The following is a 16417-nucleotide window of genomic DNA, read 5'->3' on the forward strand; positions in this document are numbered from 1 at the left end:
TCCTCTCTGATAGCCGTAGTCCTGCAGTGTCTGCCTTTGCTTGTTTGTCTTTGGCACTTCAAGTTGCAGAATGGTCAGACTTCCAAAGTAACGTCCATCAGTTGATTGCACAGGGTTGGATGGACACGGACTCAGGCTGCCTGTGGGCTTCTGCTCTGAGCTGCTGTGTCTCTTTTGCCTGCAGTCTTCTTGGAATTGGCCAATAGCTTCTGGGTGCTGTTGATCTTCAAGCTTTCTAAAGACTGTAAACAACTTCAGTAAGCTTTGCAGAAGGAAGCTGTGGTTTCTGGTCTTCCTGTGCACTTGTGTTTTTTTTTTTTTAGAGGGAGGGCTTAGCATCTGATCATATTTTTCAACCAGCTCAGCAGGGCTAGAAGACACACCGCAACTGTCTGTTGGCAGAAGGGAGGAACCGGGATTCCTCCAAAGAAATTTCTCTGAATGCCCCATGAGATCTTCCATGGAGAACGAGGTAGGCTCATACCCACTGTAAAAAAGAATATCCCTGTAGGGACTGACATCCATGCTGCTTCCAGGATGTGCTTGCACACTGGGACCCTGGGCCTCGCTTTAAGATGCTGGGTGGAGCTTGTTCACCAGCTTTCCAGGCTGAGACTAGAAGGCAAGTGCTGGAGGAGTGTGGTGGCACGGATCGGGCCTGCGTGTGAGGACTGTTCTGTCTAGCTGAGGCACTCACTGATCTTAAGGAACGAGAGGCCTTGGGATTTATGTCCTCTAGGGAAAATATTTTCATAAGGACTTGTAGACCATTGAGTACTATGATCACAGCTAAAAAAATGGTGGTGGGGAAAGGTTGAGGAATTGAGGGAACTCAGATCTGAGGCTTTATCCATGGGTTCATAACTGGACTGGGCTGCCAGCATGGACCCTGTCCTACCCCCAGCTTAGCCCCCTGTGGGCATTAAGACTCTTGTGGACTTGACAGTGGAGCAAAAAGGTAGAGTAGGCAGAGGCCCCATTAGATTGCATTCCTCCCGAGGTAGGGATGTGTGCCGGGCATTTGGTGTCCATTGTCTTGGTCAGTTTCTTTGTAGGGGCTGGAGGACTCTCTTCCCTTTCTCACCCGCTCCCCTTTTCTAACTTACCTTTCTCGAGGTCTCACATACCCCAGGCTGGTATTGGTTGAGGATGACCTTGAACTTCTGATTTTCTGCCTCCATCTCCTTAGTGCTGTGATGGTAGGCCTGTGCCACCTCAGCTGAGTCCTATGAGGTATTGGGGTTTTGAAGCTGGTTGCCATCAATGAGGCAGGCAGCAGGGTTAGCTGCCTTGTTTTGTTTGGTTTTGCGGTTTTTTTTTTTTTGAGGCAAGGTCGCACTGTGTAGCCCAGGCTGGCCTGGAATTCACAGAGATATCTGCCTCCGGAGTGCTGGGATTAAAGGCGTGTGCCACCACGCTAGCTCCAGCTGGAATTCTTTATGTTAGAGTTTGTATAAGTTGCAGCCTGGGCAGGGTGTGATGTGTGAGGAGTGACAGGTGGCATCTGTAGGGGCTAGCTACTTCTGCTCTCCCTTCCTGTCCACAGGCCTCTTCTCAGACCCTCACATTGACCTCTGAGCCTCTTCCGGTCCCTCATCCCTCCCAGGCCTCCTCTGACAGTCTTGGTGCAGTTGCTGGCTGTCTTCCTGTTAGGTTAGGGGGAGGGGACAGTGCCTTCACTTTCATTGTTACAGCCACTCTGTGTGGCACATGGCAAGCATGGGCAGGGCCTTTGGCTTTGAGCGCTGAGGTAGTGTTAGAGTGAGATGAAATCTCCCGAGTAGTTAGTTGATGGTAAAGACTAAATCACAAGCTCATGTGAGGCTGTTGGCACCCTTCGTACCTTAGTTTGCCCCATTCTTCTGTCTTGGGCTTGCTAGCATTTTCTCCAAAATAGTGTACTGCACTTAGGGCTTTGCATGGAAAATCCAGGTAGTATGTGTGGCTGTATTATTTACTTTGGCTTCAGGAGTCTACAGCCAATAGTGTAGAGGTATTGACTCTTTTCATGGAGGTGTACGTATATAAATTTAAAACGCCAACATTTCATTTGTGTGTGTGTGTGTGTGTGTGTGTCCATGTCCATGCCCATGCTATGGTGAATGGGGGGGGGGGCAGAGTCACGACATGAAAAGACCAGAGTGAGTTAGTTACAGAGATCAATGTATTTTGAGATAGGATCTCCTTATGTAGCCCGGTCCAGCATCAAACTTGAAATCCCCCTGTTTCCAAGTGCCATTGTCCCAGGGTACCGACATCATGGGGTGTATTGCCATAGTTCTCTGGATAGTTGTGATGGTTTGTGGTGGTGGTGGTTTTTAGGTTTCTACCCACACCCTCCCCACACATACATACATCTTTTTTTCTTTCTGTGGCACTAGAGATTAAAGCAGGGCTTCATGTGTTATCTAATAGACTTTTCTCCTGTGCTAAAGTTCTAGTGTAGTAAGAGATGGGCACTATACATTAGTGTATAGTGTTGTAACACTGCCCTGTAGCAAGCGAATTCCAGACTTACGAACTGTTAATTTCTGGAGTCCTCTATCTAATACGGATCCCAGTTGACTGTGGGTGACTGCAATCTAGGAAAGCGAGGCCAAGGGTCACGGGTTTACTGCAGTCCACAGTGTCTGTGCTTGGTTAGACTTGAGGGCCCAATTCCAGGAGGCACTGGAGCCTCCACATGGCTCAGGCTTGCAATTTAGGGATTGCACTATCTTTGGCTAGTCTGTGAGTGGGCCAGGGTGACATTAGGGTGACACTGCTTCTGCTCTGCTCTCCTTGTTCCTTGCTGCTTAGGGTAACCCCAAAATGGGTGGCTTAAGTTTGTTTTTTGTGTTTGTTTTTCAAGACAGGGTTTCTCTGTATTGTTTTGGAGGCTGTCCTTGAACTAGTTCTGTAGATCAGGCTGGCCTCAAACTCACAGAGATCCACCTGCCTCTGCCTCCTGAGTGCTGGGACTAAAGGCATGCACCACCAACACCCAGCTGTGGCTTTTTCAATGTCTGCTCAGACGCTGGCTGTTTTTTTTACTATGAGTTTAGTTGCATTTACTCTGCTCTTGTCCTAATTTTTCTGCTTCGCTATAGCCCTCTTGAGGGTAGAGACTATTCCATCTACAACCTTCGTGGATTCCTGGTCTGGTAGGCACACGAAATAAAGGGCATGCATTGGAGTTTATTTCCTATTATAGTCTGTTCAGGCTACATACTGGATGCTAGAGGTCATACAAGCTTCCAAAGGCAGGGCTGGGGATATGGCTCAGTGGTAGGGCACTTGGCTGGGCATGTGTGGGGCTGGAAAGAATGGCACTAGGGGCTGGCCTGGTTTCTTTGCCTTGTAGAGTCCTAGAATGTCACCTCATTGCAGAGTCTAGCTTTTGGGCTAGGATTATAAGACACACCCAGGTCCTTGCCAACACAGACTCTATTTTATGAGCTGTGTATCACTGTTATAGTAACAGTGTAAGTGGCCTGTGGGCTGCGGGCCTGTTTATTTGGTGAGAGCGTCTTGGGTAGAGGTTGATCTTGGCAAACTTCTGGTTTCACAGTTGGTTTCCTGTTGTTTCCATGTGTATGTTAGTAATGAATTGGACTAACAGACAGATCTGAGCTGCCAGCCTACCGAGCCAGCCTTCAGTCACTGTCTACTGCGAGGAACAGTTGTTGAGGGAAGGAGCTCCGAGGCTGCAGGGGGAGTAGGTGGGGATAACACTCTCTCTTCTGGCCAGAGTGAGTGTGGTAGCTGTGGGGATGATACTTCTGGGGTGTGGGGTGGGGTGGGGTCAGGTTTATAGACCATGAACACATGGGCGTTTAAGAACTGAGGCAAAAGAATTGATCAAGTGTATACATGTGGCATAATTTGAGCACCATCAGGTTGAAGGCTGAGACATGGTGAAGAAATCACAGCTGTCTTCACTGGAGTGGTAAACTGTAATTTTTACATTGCTCAAATATGTCACTAAATTTGGGGGTCAGTTCTAGCCTGCAGTTCACTGTCAGATTGTCTGGTAAGTCTCAAGTGACATTTGCCACCATTCTCCCAAATGAGCCGACACTGAGATCATCTTGTCCAAGTGCCCTGCCCTGTCCAGCACTTATCTAGACCCATCCTGGGTCTGAAAGAAAGCTGTGGGCACTTGAGAATGAGCTTGGAAGATTCCCAGAGACGGCCAATCTTCACTTATCTCAGAGTGGAGACCTGGCAGACTGGTTCTCGACAGTTAACTCTCTTAAAAGTGTCTTCTGCTGTTTGTTATCTTCTTTTTGTGTGTTCACATCTTGTCATGGTTTAGGTGTGGGCATCGATAGGTATCAGCTATTCATCCTTCTCAAGAGTGTGCTGCTATGCAAATATACATTCTTAAAAGTGGAGGAGCTAGGAATGTAGCTCACATGGTATAGTACCTGCCCAAGCATGTGTAAAGCCCTGGATTCTGTTCTTCCCACTGCAAAAAAACCAGGTCTCACTTGGGAGCTGGAGACAGGAGTGTAATACAGAGTCCTTTTCAGCTGTACAGTGAGTTTGAAGTCAACCTGAGCTACATGAGACCTGTCTCAAAGAAGTAACTGAAGCTCCTGTGCTCATCACCCAGCTCCAACTGTTGTAGTTCCCAGCATCTTATTTCATCCTTCTCCACACCAGCAAGCAGTGCCAAAAGCTGCCTCTGTGTGTGTGTGTGTGTGTGTGTGTGTGTGTGTGTACTGATCAAGAGAGGCTTCCAGGTCAATGACAGTCTATTTGTGATCTAGGAGGGAGATGCTGGGTGATAGAATCAGCTCACATGAGTGGAGATATTTTACAAGGCTCTGGGCCACAGTCTTGTCCTACCTTGGGTGCATGGATGCTGGCCTCACTTTATTATTCAGTCTGTGGTCATGGTGAATAGAAGACAGTCTGAACCTTGATGCTGGGCTATGAAGACATTTGAAGAGGAGATGGGTTGTCAAGTGAAACAGAGAAATAGCTGCTGACTCCATTTTGCTGAGTGTATGAGATACTTGCTCGGAGCTTTCTGTAGCTTGCTCATGAACTGCTCATGGTGCCTTGCAAAGATCATGACTCATTTTAGAGACAGCAGAGCTCAGCTGACTGCCTTGAGTGGGAAGCAGGGAACCTCAGACCATAGCAGAGCAGGTGAGCTTGAGTCTGGAGAGTTCTGTGGTGAAGCCTGAGTCCTAAGTTGGAGGGAAGCTTGGGAGAGCATCAGGCATGGTGGCATTGAGTGGGAAGCTCTGGTACCAAGCCTGTTTTGATTGTTGATTGGGCTTCCTGGATCTGTTTCCACTTCAGGGGATCCCTGGAATGAAAGCCAGATGTCAAAGGGCCAAGGATACGAAGCCAAGGGACGAGGATGCTATTGTCCATGGCAGGAGGCAACAGGCACAGGGAAAGGTGTCAGGGTAATTTTCTGAGTCTGGATGAGTCTTGTTTGCTTGTTGGTTTCTTGGTGCTAGGGAGCTGGGCCTGAGAGTGAGGCTAGGGAGCAGCCCACATGTAGGGTCTCCTCGGAGCCTTGGGCCATGTGACTCCTGATTTGTTTGTTTGTTACTAGTTTGGGGGATAAGGGGAGGTCAGAGCTGAGTCTGCTATAGTTTTCTAGCTGCTGCCTGGGTACCAGCGAGCGGACGAACCTCAGAAGTGTTGTTGATACCTCTCTGAGCTGTTTACTGCATTAGACAGAAAACAGCTAGGACATCCTTTCTTTCTTGCATTGCTCATAGCTTTGGTTTCTGTGAACTGTTGCTGTAGAGGACACATTTAAGTGTCTTGGTTTCTGTGTTAGTTTCCCTGTGTGATGAAATGGCTGGCAGTGCCATCTTTCCACACAGCCGGAAATAGCTTCTTTTGCTGTTGTGGTAGGAGGCTCAGGTTTGCTTCCTCTCTCCCTAGCTCACAAGTTCAATTCCATTACAAGTAGGTTGAGTCTTCAAAACCTGGGCACTAACCTCATACTCAGCAGGATGTGAGGCTGGGAGTATTGGTGGCAGCTTGGAGGCCTAGTAGAGGGAAGGAGCTGTGATAGCATGGCCTCACAGAGCTGGGAGGAGTTGGGGCTCTGCTATGTTACTGTCTTCTGGGGGATTGTTCTCTGCCTGTCTTCATGTCAGTGAGAGTTGCCATCTGAGTGTTATAGGTGCCACTAAGGCTTGTCTGTCTCCATGCGAGTCTGCTTGGGCATTACCCTGTCACAGCATGTGAACTGGCTGTAGAGCCATGCCTCAGCCTGGCGTGTTCTTGGTCTTTTCTCACAGGCTGGTATGGTCAGTCCCCATTTTCATGGCGACTGTGCTAATCATTTTGGCCACTTCTGTTTGTTAGTAGGTACAACACAAATGTGTGAATAATGAACTCCAATCATTGCCATTTCTGCCTGCAGCCTGGAATTGTGTCGCCATTTAAACGAGTATTCCTAAAAGGTGAAAAGAGTAGAGATAAGAAAGCCCATGAGAAGGTGACAGAGAGGCGCCCTCTGCACACTGTGGTGTTGACATTACCCGAGCGCGTCGAGCCAGACAGACTGCTGAGCGACTATATTGAGAAGGAGGTGAAGGTAAGTGGGCCACAGGGCACTCCTGCCAAACAGTTCATTGCCGGCTCCACATAAGTAAGTTAGCCTGTGTCCTACATTGTCTGCCTCTCTGTCTGGATAATAACTGGGAAACTCCAAACCCAGCTTGTCCTTAACTCTAGTTTCTGATCCTTTGTGGTAGTGTGTTACGCTGTCTCCTGAAGGCCATGGATGTTGTGTTCTGCCACCAGTGAAGGCTTGTAGAACATGGAAATCATGTCTCCCCCGGTTTGCAGATGATAACACGAGCTTGTTCCGGGCCCTGGAGCCATTGCATGTTCAGGGTCCAGATCCTTAGACTGAATGCTTGACATCTTATGTCTCAAAGAGATCGGTCAAGCTGTGTGATATCCCCTAAAATGAAAATAAATTAATAAAACTATATAAAGCCGTAAGTTCAGAGAGCATAGGAAAGGCGACAGGCTGTGGGAGAAGATAAATGGAAACAAGGAAGCCAGTGGAGGTGAGGTGGTCTGGTTAATGGACCCAGCTGGATTGGGTACCCGAAGAGGACAGAGTCCAGGGGCACAGGAGATGCCTAGGTTGACTGAATATCCAGGGATGGATTAGTCAGCAGCCTCCACACTGGGAGGTGGGGCGTTGATATACGTGGCACAGGCTGAAAAAGATGGGGAAGTTAAGTTAGTCCTGTTAGGGATGGTGCGAATTCACAACCCCTTTTATGTTCAGGCTTTGAGAATGTCTGTGAGCAGGGCCTCTCCACAAACAGTGTACAGTCAAGTGTAGCTTCTTCTTAATGGGGAAGCTGAGGAGCTCCACACTACCCTGGGAATTGCCCAGCCAATGCGAAGTCTAGGCTTTCCATCTTCAGTCAGCTTTTCAGGGTCTCCTTTTAAGCACAGGCAGCAGAGGATAAGTACACACTGGAGACAAACTTTTAACCTAAAGATTGAGCGTAAGAGAATAGACACGGATAAGGCAGCTGTGGCTCTGGAAGTAAGAGCGCCTGTGGGCATTGTGCTTCGCTTGACAGTGGGAATAGCATTGTTGGATAGCTTCATTGTTACTAAAATCAGGGTTGGAACCTACCTGTACATGGGTGCATTAGTCACTCATTGTGTTGTTGATTTTATGACAGACTGGGGTAAACAGAGAGGGATGAGGCTGCTGTTGGCTGCAGGTGAACCACTTTTAGCTAATAACAAACTGGGGTTTTAGTTTGCTTAAATTTTTTTTTATTGGATCAATTAACTTTCTATGCATGGGTGTCTTATTTACATGTCTATGCACCACGTGCATGCAGTACCCTTAGAGGCCAGAAGAGGGTTGGGATCCTGTGGAACTGGAGAATGGAACCAGTGCTCTTAACCTGAGCCATCTCTCCAGCCCTGCATTGCTTGTTTCCAGACAGTGCCTCACTATGTATCTGAGGCTTCCCTTAATTGAAGGTCCTCCTTCCTCAGCCTCCCAAGTGATGGGATTACAGGTGTGCCTCTGTCTACATTTGATTGTAAACTACTTTAGATAGGAGTACACTCAAAAATTCTAAAAAGTATAGCGTAGTAAATACAGTGGCATAGTTATATTAGTTACTTTTCTCCTTGCTATGAAAAAATAATTGATTAAAAACAACTTAAAGTAGGCTTTATTTTGGCTTATAGTTTGAGAGTACAGCATCATGACAGGGGAGTCATGGCATCAGGAGCGCGGGGCAGCTGGTCACATGGCACCCACAGTCAGGAAGCAGAGGGAGGCTAATGTTGGTATTCAGCTCTCTGTTTCCTCTTCATTCAGTTTGGGATCCCAGGCAACAGGATGGTGCTGTACAGTCCGCAGTTAGGGTGTTCACACTTCTGTTTACCCAGTCTAGAGTCCGCAGTTAGGGTCTTCACACTTCTGTTTACCCAGTCTAGAGTCCGCAGTTAGGGTCTTCACACTTCTGTTTACCTAGTCTAGAGACTCCCAGAGACTCCCTCACTGACATCTCCTCAAGTCTGTCTCCTAAGTAATTGTAGGTCCTGTCAAGTTGACAGTATTAACATCACAGTCATTTCTTATCATTGTCAAATACTATATATGTGCTGGATAGCTATTAATATATTCTGGCTTGTTCATATGAGTGTCACTGTGAATTGAGTCATGTGTTGCACTGTGATGTTAATATAGCCACAAAGTTCGTCAGCGCTTGGAAAATGTAATTCCTTATTTAGGGAACTGTTGTTGTATTAGCTGCCATGGCCAAGTCATCATTAGGCAATGCATGGCTGTGTATAATAGTCTCAGGAAGACAAGAGGACATAGTGTTAATAATGCAATGACAAGGGTTCTACTTTTGCCTTTTTAAATTTATTTTTATTATTTTTTTTTTTAGTGTGTGTGTGTGTGGTATGTGTGTGTGGTATGTGATGGTGAGTGCAGTACCTGTGTCTGTGTTGGGGGGGTGTGTGTGGTAGGTATATGATGGTCAGTGCAGTGCCTGCAAAGGTTAGAGGCATTGGATCTCCCTGGAGCTGGAGTTAGAGATGGCTGTGTGCCACCTGATGTGGATACTGGGAATGTGGGGCCTCTGAAAGAAAAGCCAGTCTTTCAGGACCCAGTGAGAGACCCTGTCTCAACAAACAAGGTGGGAAACTCCTGAGAAACACTCAGCTCTGTCCTCCACATGTGCACACGCACATGAGTGCATATCTATACATACGAAACCCACAACAGCCGAGTAAATGGAGAGACGTAAAAGAGAAATATTGTCTTGTATGTTGGCAGGCTCAGTGTAATTCAAGTCAGTTCTCCTCAAGTTCATATGAGTGGACCAGCATCTTTAAAAGTGTAAACTACACAGGGCACCCAGTATGAAATAAATAATTTAAATAGCTTGATGACAGTATTTTTGTCACAAATTCCAGCAAGCTGTTTTTGTAGACAGAAGTAAGATTAGTCAGAAATTAGTCTGCAAAGGCTAGAAAAGAGTGACTAAAACAATTCTTTTTGAGGAAAGAAGAGAGTAAGACAAGGAGTCACCTGCTCCATGCCAGGTCATGTTGGAGTGTTCCGCTCCCAAGATTGCAGAGGGCTGTCATGGGCTGGAGAGCCTAGAAGACCCACACAGATCCACCCTCTGGTTCTTAGAGGGTATAAGAGCCAATCTGTGGAGGGAGAAGGAGCATGTCAGCAACTATACAGGAGCCGTTGACAATGTAGATAAAAAGGGACCTTGTGCAACACTACACCTTCATAGAAACCAACTTAGAGTGGACTGTGTGCTTAAGTGTTCCCTTGTAAAACTTGTAAGGGCATTGGAGGCAACAGAAAATAATTCATGTGTCAGGCTAGGCAGAATTCTTAGATGACACCAGAAATGATCCATAACAGGAAAACTGATCACCCAGACTTTCAAATGCAAAAATTTCAGTGTGTGAGGATAAAATAGCAGTAGAATGTCTTCTTATCTTGCACAGGACACTGGGGTCTGTCCTCATACCACAAAGGAAAAGATAGGCTAGACTGGAAAGGAAATATTTGGGAGCCACATATCTGACCAAGACTAGTATATAGAACACAGGAAAACCTTTCCGGATTCAAGTGAAAGCAACCCAGTTGGAACATGGGCAGTACAGAGACACTGCAGTGAAGGGCAGAAGTGAGGCGGTATTTAAGGATGAGAGGATGTCTAGCAGTCTCGCCGTCAGGGATGCAGATGCACACACTGCTAAGGGAGTGCCGAAAATAAAGCACTGGCAGCACCTGGTGCTGGTAATGATGTAGAGCTCACGTCCCGATCCCGGAAGGAGTCTGGCACGTTCTTAAAATCCCAGTGTCGGTTATTAGCTGCTCAACACTTGCAGTTGTAAGCTTTTCATCCCATTGAGCTGCACAATTTTATCTGTGTGAAAAATGGCATCTGCATATTCAAATTAGTTTTTAATGAGCGTCTGTGTATGCTTGAGTGTGTGTGTGTGTGTGTGTGTGTGAGAGAGAGAGAGAGAGAGAGAGAGAGAGAGAGAGAGAGAGAGAGAGAGAGAGAGAGAAGCAGGTTGATCTCCATGAATCAAAGCCAGCCTAAGTTCCAGGCTACCTAAAGGTACATAGTGACCTTGTCCCCAATACAAACAAAACAGAAAGGTAGAAAGAATTATGTATTGGATAAGGTGATATACTCCTGTGATTCCAGCTACTCAAGAGAATGAGGGAGAGCATCACTTGAGCGGGAGAGTTCAAGGCCATCCTGGGCAGAGGCAGGAAGAGATGGATTATTGGTGATAACATTAATTTAAAGTTGCAAATAACCAGCTGGTTGTGCTGGTGCACACCTTTAATCCCAGCACTTAGGAGTCCGGAGCAGGTCGAGAGTGAGTTCCAGGGCAGCCAGGACTCACAGAGAACCCCTGTCTCAGAAAACTAAATGACTTAAGTGCTAAATAACACAGGCAAGTAAAAAGAAGAAAAAGGCATGAGCAAGGCTAATTCCTGAGCAGTGCAGCAAGATGATAGATGACAGAACACTGGGAAATGGTCAAATAAAGTTAGTAGATTAAAAGGGGAAGTAGGAACTGGGCATGGTGGCTCAGACCTCCAACCCCAGCTCTTGGGAGTCAGAGGTAGGCAGTTATTATGAGTGTGAGACCATCATGGTCTGCATAGTGAGATGTGGACCAGCCAGGGGTACATGGTGAGATCCTGTCTCAAAAGAGTGTGTTGGGGGTGTCATGATGCAATTGGAAGATAATGTCTTAAAATGATAAATGAAAAAATATCAATATAGGGCTGGAGAGATGGCTCAGGGGTTAAGAGCACTTACTGCTCTCCCAGAGGACCTGGGTTCAATTCCCAGCACCCACATAGCAGCTAATAACTGTCTGTAACTCCAGTTATAGGGAACCTAACACCCATGCCAAAACACCAATGCACATAAATGGAAAACTCAAGAAGAAGAAAGAAAGAAAGAAAAGAAAAGAAAAAAATAGCAGTATAAACTCAACTTAAAAAAAAAAAAAGCTGGGCATTGGTGGCACACGACTTTAACCCCAGTACTCGAGAGGCAGAGACAGGTGGATCTCTGTGAGTTTGAGACCAGCCTGGTTTACAAGAGCCAGGACAGACCCCCAAAACAAACAAACAATTAAATAAAAAAAAAAAAATAAAGGCCATGTGCCAGAAGGTAAGCTCTAGCAAGGCTAGAGGGGCTTATAAGATTGTTCTGGTTGACTGGGTCGGTGGTTTTTTTCATTAGTCTATACACAATTGATCTTTTTAATCATTCACATTTGTTACTCTGAAAAAATAAAATCAGCACAAAATCTGCCAGTGGCAAGGAAATACTTCTCCCTACTCCAGTGTGGTTCTTTAAGTAAGAAAATATTTTAGGTTTTGAATGAATGTTGATAAAGCCAGTGACCTTAGTGAGTGCTGAGTGCACATAGCAGCAGTGTTTAACATTTGAACACACTTTCTTATGTGATCCTCACAAAACGTCCTGAAGGGAAACGTTTCTCATCACATGCTGAACTCTGGCTCAGTGTGTTTGGTGTGATGCTAGTTCATGGCACTGGACATCTGTGTGGATACCAGGCCAACTGTGAGGATACCAGGCCTACTGTGTGGATACCAGGCCTACTGTGAGGATCCCAGGCCTACTGTGAGGATCCCAGGTCTATTGTGTGGATCCCAGGCCTACTGTGTGGATACCAGGCCTACTGTGAGGATCCCAGGCCAACTGTGTGGATACCAGGCCTACTGTGTGGCTTCCATACTTTGCTTTTCCCACAGAGCAGTGATACTGAATTTGGTTCACCACTTTGCAGTGTGGGGCTAAGATTGGTTTTAGGGGTTCCAGGTGGCCTCCTCTGTCAGAGGGCCAGTGTGAGAACTTTGTCCTGTGTTCGCTAAGTGGTGGGTAGCTGGTCACCAGATCTTTTATCCCCAGAGGACACTAGGAGGTAGACCCATTCTTGCAATGATTCCCTGACTTCCATATGTGCATACCACACCCAGGGCTTGTTGGCAGTGTCTGTCCCTAAGTGTCAACATCACCTACAACTTTCATTCCAAAAACCTTTGCAGATCATTATTTTCTCAGTTATATGGACCTGGGTCAATAGAGTCCCTTCAGAAAGCTGGAGTCCTTCCCTTCCAGGCTCTGCCTCTCCATCACCATAGGGTTTGAGAACTGCTTCAGAACTAGAAATTGAGTCAGGTTGGTACTTGGTTGGAGAAGCTTACCTTGGCCCTCTGCTTGTCCATTTCTGTATGGTTTGCAAATTATGTAGTGGACTGTTGGCTCCATCTCTCTTGTTCCAAGGGACTGCACCATTCAGTGAGCCAGATGTCCCCACTGTCACATCGACCTTGCTGCCTGTTACCAGCCCAACCTGCCCTGCCCTTGGTGAATTGCTCCTGCCTGGCTTGTTCAGTTCCTGGCCTGCAGCCTCTTTGTCCTGGGGGCTCAGTTCTGAGTGACCACACCTCACAGTCAGTTTCCCATACAGATGCTGGCCATCCCAGAGAGCCTCTTCCCAAATGTCCCCAGGGCCTTGGTGGTTAGAGCACTGTTCAGGCCTGCTGAGGGATTGGTGCATTTCCTGGTGGGTTTGTGGTTCCTTCCCAGCATGCCCACTGCTGAACATTGTGATCTGTGGTCTTCTGTGAGAATTGTATCATCCACTTAGTACCTGCCTGTGTAGTTCCTGTTTGTTTCTGTGATAAACAAGACCTAAACCCACTCCGTGAAAAAAGGATTTGTTTTGTCCTTCGTTTTACATCATGAGAAGTCAGGGAGGAACCCAAGGAAGCTGCAGGTAGGAACTGATATAGGGACTAGGGAGGAGTGCTGTAGCTTGCTTGCCCTTCTTTCTTACAGAACCCAGGATCACCTGCCCAGGGGTGGTACCACCCACAATGTGTAGGGCCCTTCCCCGTAATTAAGAAAGTTCTCTACAGCTGGATCTTATGGAGGCATTTTCTCAATTGAAGTTTTCTTTTCAGATGACTGTGTCTTATATCGTTAACATAAAACTAGCTAGTACCTCACCTTTTTGAGAATTATTTTTGCCAGCAGGGCATGGTGGGGCACACTTTTAATCCCAGCACCCAGGAGGCAGAGGCAGGCAGACTTCTGAGTTCAAGGCCAGCTTGTTCTACAGAGTGAGTTCCAGGATAGCCAGGGCTACACAGAAAAACCCTGTCTTGGAAAAACAAGCAAAATAATTATTTTTGCTGTTTTATTCCAGGATGTTTTTGTTAATTAAATTTGCCGTTTGGCGATTTCATACATGTACATAATGTATCCTGATCACTCCCATCTTTTTCTGTTCCCGTCTGGCTACCTTATCTACAGTCCTGTCTTCATTACACTTTTTTTTGGGGGGGGGGGCAGGGTTTCTCTGTAGTTCTGTAGTTCTGGCTGCCCTGGAACTTGATCTGTAGACCAGCCTAGCCTCATAGAGATCCACCTGCTGCCGCCTCCCGAATGCTAGGATTGGAGGCATGCGCCGCCCACTTCCCATTGAACATCTTCTGCCCATATTCTTGTCTGATCGTTTGTTTTGTGACCCGCTTAGTTTAACCAGGGCCATCTGCCTGACCATGGGTCTGGCGTTGTCTGTTGGAAACTGGTGGGTTCAGCAGTGGGTACACAGCTGAAGACAAACTGTTCGACTCCTGGGATCTGTCAGTAGCCCATAGTTCAGGGGTAAGGAGTGGGTCCCAGGAGCCCCTCCTTCATCCATGACTGACAGTTGACAGAGCCCATCTTGTGCAGGCCCAGTGCCAATAACTAGAGTTGCCGTGAGTTTGTGATTACAGGGCTTACATAGAGTTCAAGGGTGGCACTTCACTGCCCGCTGGCTCGTACATTTTTTCCCCCACTCCCATCATCAACAATTTAATTCTTGGAACCTAGGGGCTGAAAGAACCAATTCCTCTAAGTGTCCTCTGATCTCTATGTGCCGTGGCAGCATATGACTCCCTTTAATACAACCTTAAAACATAAATGTTGATATGGTATTTTTGTTTGTTTTGTTCTTGTTTTGAGGCAGTGGCCCTCTATGTCGTCTTAGCTGGCCTGGAACTGACAGAAATCTTCCTGCTTCTGCCTCCCAAGTGATGAGATTAAAGATATGTGCCACCCCATGGGCTCCTCCAATTACCTATTATAATCATTACTTTGCCTTTTGACATAGCACATAATCCAATAACTTACCTATCATTTGTGGTTTGACCAGTTGTTACTTGAAGATACATAAATAAACCATAAAACTCAACATTAACAAAAAAAAAAAAAAAAAAAAGATATGTGCCACCATGCCTGGCTCTAAATACAGTATTGGAATTAATTTTATGTGTGTGCTCATGTATATGTATGTGTTCCTGTGAGTGTGGGAGCATGTGTGGAGGTCAGACAGCAACCTCAGATGTTGGTCTCTCTTATTGTTTGCTTCTGTGTACCCCAGGCTCGCTGGCTGTGAGCTTGTGGAATTCTCCGTTCTCACCTCCCATCTTGCTGTAGAATCCCTGAAGTTATTACGCCCTATTTGATGTAGCTTCTGGAAATTTTAAATTCAGGGTCATGTTTGCATGGCAAATGTTTTTGCCCACTGAACCATCTTCCCAGTCCCTTAGTCTGGACTGACCTCCTGAACCTGCTTCCACCTCCTGAATGCTGGGATTACTGGTGTGCTCCACCATGCCCAGCTTGAAACACCCTCTGTTCCCCATTCCTTTCTCTGACATTCAGTGGAATTCACTATTGAGCCTGAATTGTTGTAGAACAGGTGTGAGTTCACATGGGTCTGTGGAAGAATAGGGAACTTTAAGGATGAATCTAGCCTTTCCACCTACAGGAGGATTCTCAGCCTCTCTCTACTTAGATGTTTTCCCTTAGCCCAGGATTTTTTTTTTTTTTTATTATTATTATGATTTACACCTTTAGCAAGTTGATTCCCATATCCCAAAACATTCAACTAAGCTTCTCAAAGGGACAATACCAAATGCAAATACTTGATTAAGGGATACCTCTGTATGTGCCAAGTTGCATAGGCTTTGAACCCCTAGGAAACTCTCAGATAAGACTTCAAACAGAAGGTACCAGAGACAGCAATCACAAAAGGCAGATCAAAGCTGTGTGTAAACACTCGGAGTCAAATTGGCTGCAGAAATCTGGCCCTCCGCTTAGGAAGGCTTAGTTACTGACTCTACTTCTTTAATAGATCATTGGGATGTTCAGACTGTCTTGTCTGTTCTACTGTGAGCTCCTTCTCCTTTGGTAGATTGTTTCTGTAAGCAGACATTGTATGCTGGCCTCTTTTAAAGGTAAGGAGTGTTTGTGATCTAGATAGTGGTCCTGGATGGAGCCGAAGAATGCGCAGTCTGTTGTTGCTGGGTGCTGTTGACTGAAGCTGTCATGCACAACCAGTGAGTGATGGTGCTGAGTCCACTCTGTCCCTCTGATTGGCTGGGGGCCCAAGGGTCAGGACACATGAATGTGTGTGATGTCTTCCTCCGTTATTGTCCTTGTTATTTATCTGAAACAGCATCTCTCGCTGAAACCTGGAGCTGATTTGGCTAGACTTGCTGGCCAGCAAGCCTCCGGGACCCTTCTGTCTTTGCCTCCTCAGCTGGATTACTGGAGTGTTCTTCCTCATGGCGGTACTAGGGATAGAACTCAGGTCCTCAAGCTTGCACAGTAAGCACTTAACTACTGAGCCATTTCTCCAGCTCCCTTCTGATCTTTTGCCGCTGCATCTGTCCATTTCTAATTGAGGTTGTTGAAGTCTCAACCGCAATAGAGTTGTCTGCTTTTCATTGTAGTTCCAGTACTTTTAGCTTGCACATATTTTGGTATGCTATGGTTAGACACATAGCACATGTGGGTTGCTGCTCCCGGCCCAC

At 46.5% G+C, this 16417-nt stretch overlaps 1 protein-coding gene across 4 annotated transcripts in view; it reads left to right on the forward strand.

Moving 5' to 3' along the window:
* Ccm2 (CCM2 scaffold protein) overlaps positions 1 to 16417 on the forward strand; it is a 53324-nt gene that overhangs the window by 15867 nt on the left and 21040 nt on the right. For 2 of the 4 annotated variants that reach the window (XM_051200673.1, XM_051200676.1), the window contains exon 2: positions 6383 to 6556. The exons of 1 other annotated variant lie outside the window; for it this stretch is intronic. In XM_051200673.1, coding sequence (XP_051056630.1) covers positions 6383 to 6556 — 174 coding nt within the window. Of the gene's footprint in view, positions 1 to 365; positions 473 to 6382; positions 6557 to 16417 lie in introns of those variants that run through there. One more of the 4 variants, XM_051200674.1, reaches the window with a different exon arrangement.

This window comes from Phodopus roborovskii, unplaced genomic scaffold, assembly GCF_943737965.1.
Source record: "Phodopus roborovskii unplaced genomic scaffold, PHOROB, whole genome shotgun sequence".
In the NCBI taxonomy this organism is placed as follows: domain Eukaryota; kingdom Metazoa; phylum Chordata; class Mammalia; order Rodentia; family Cricetidae; genus Phodopus; species Phodopus roborovskii.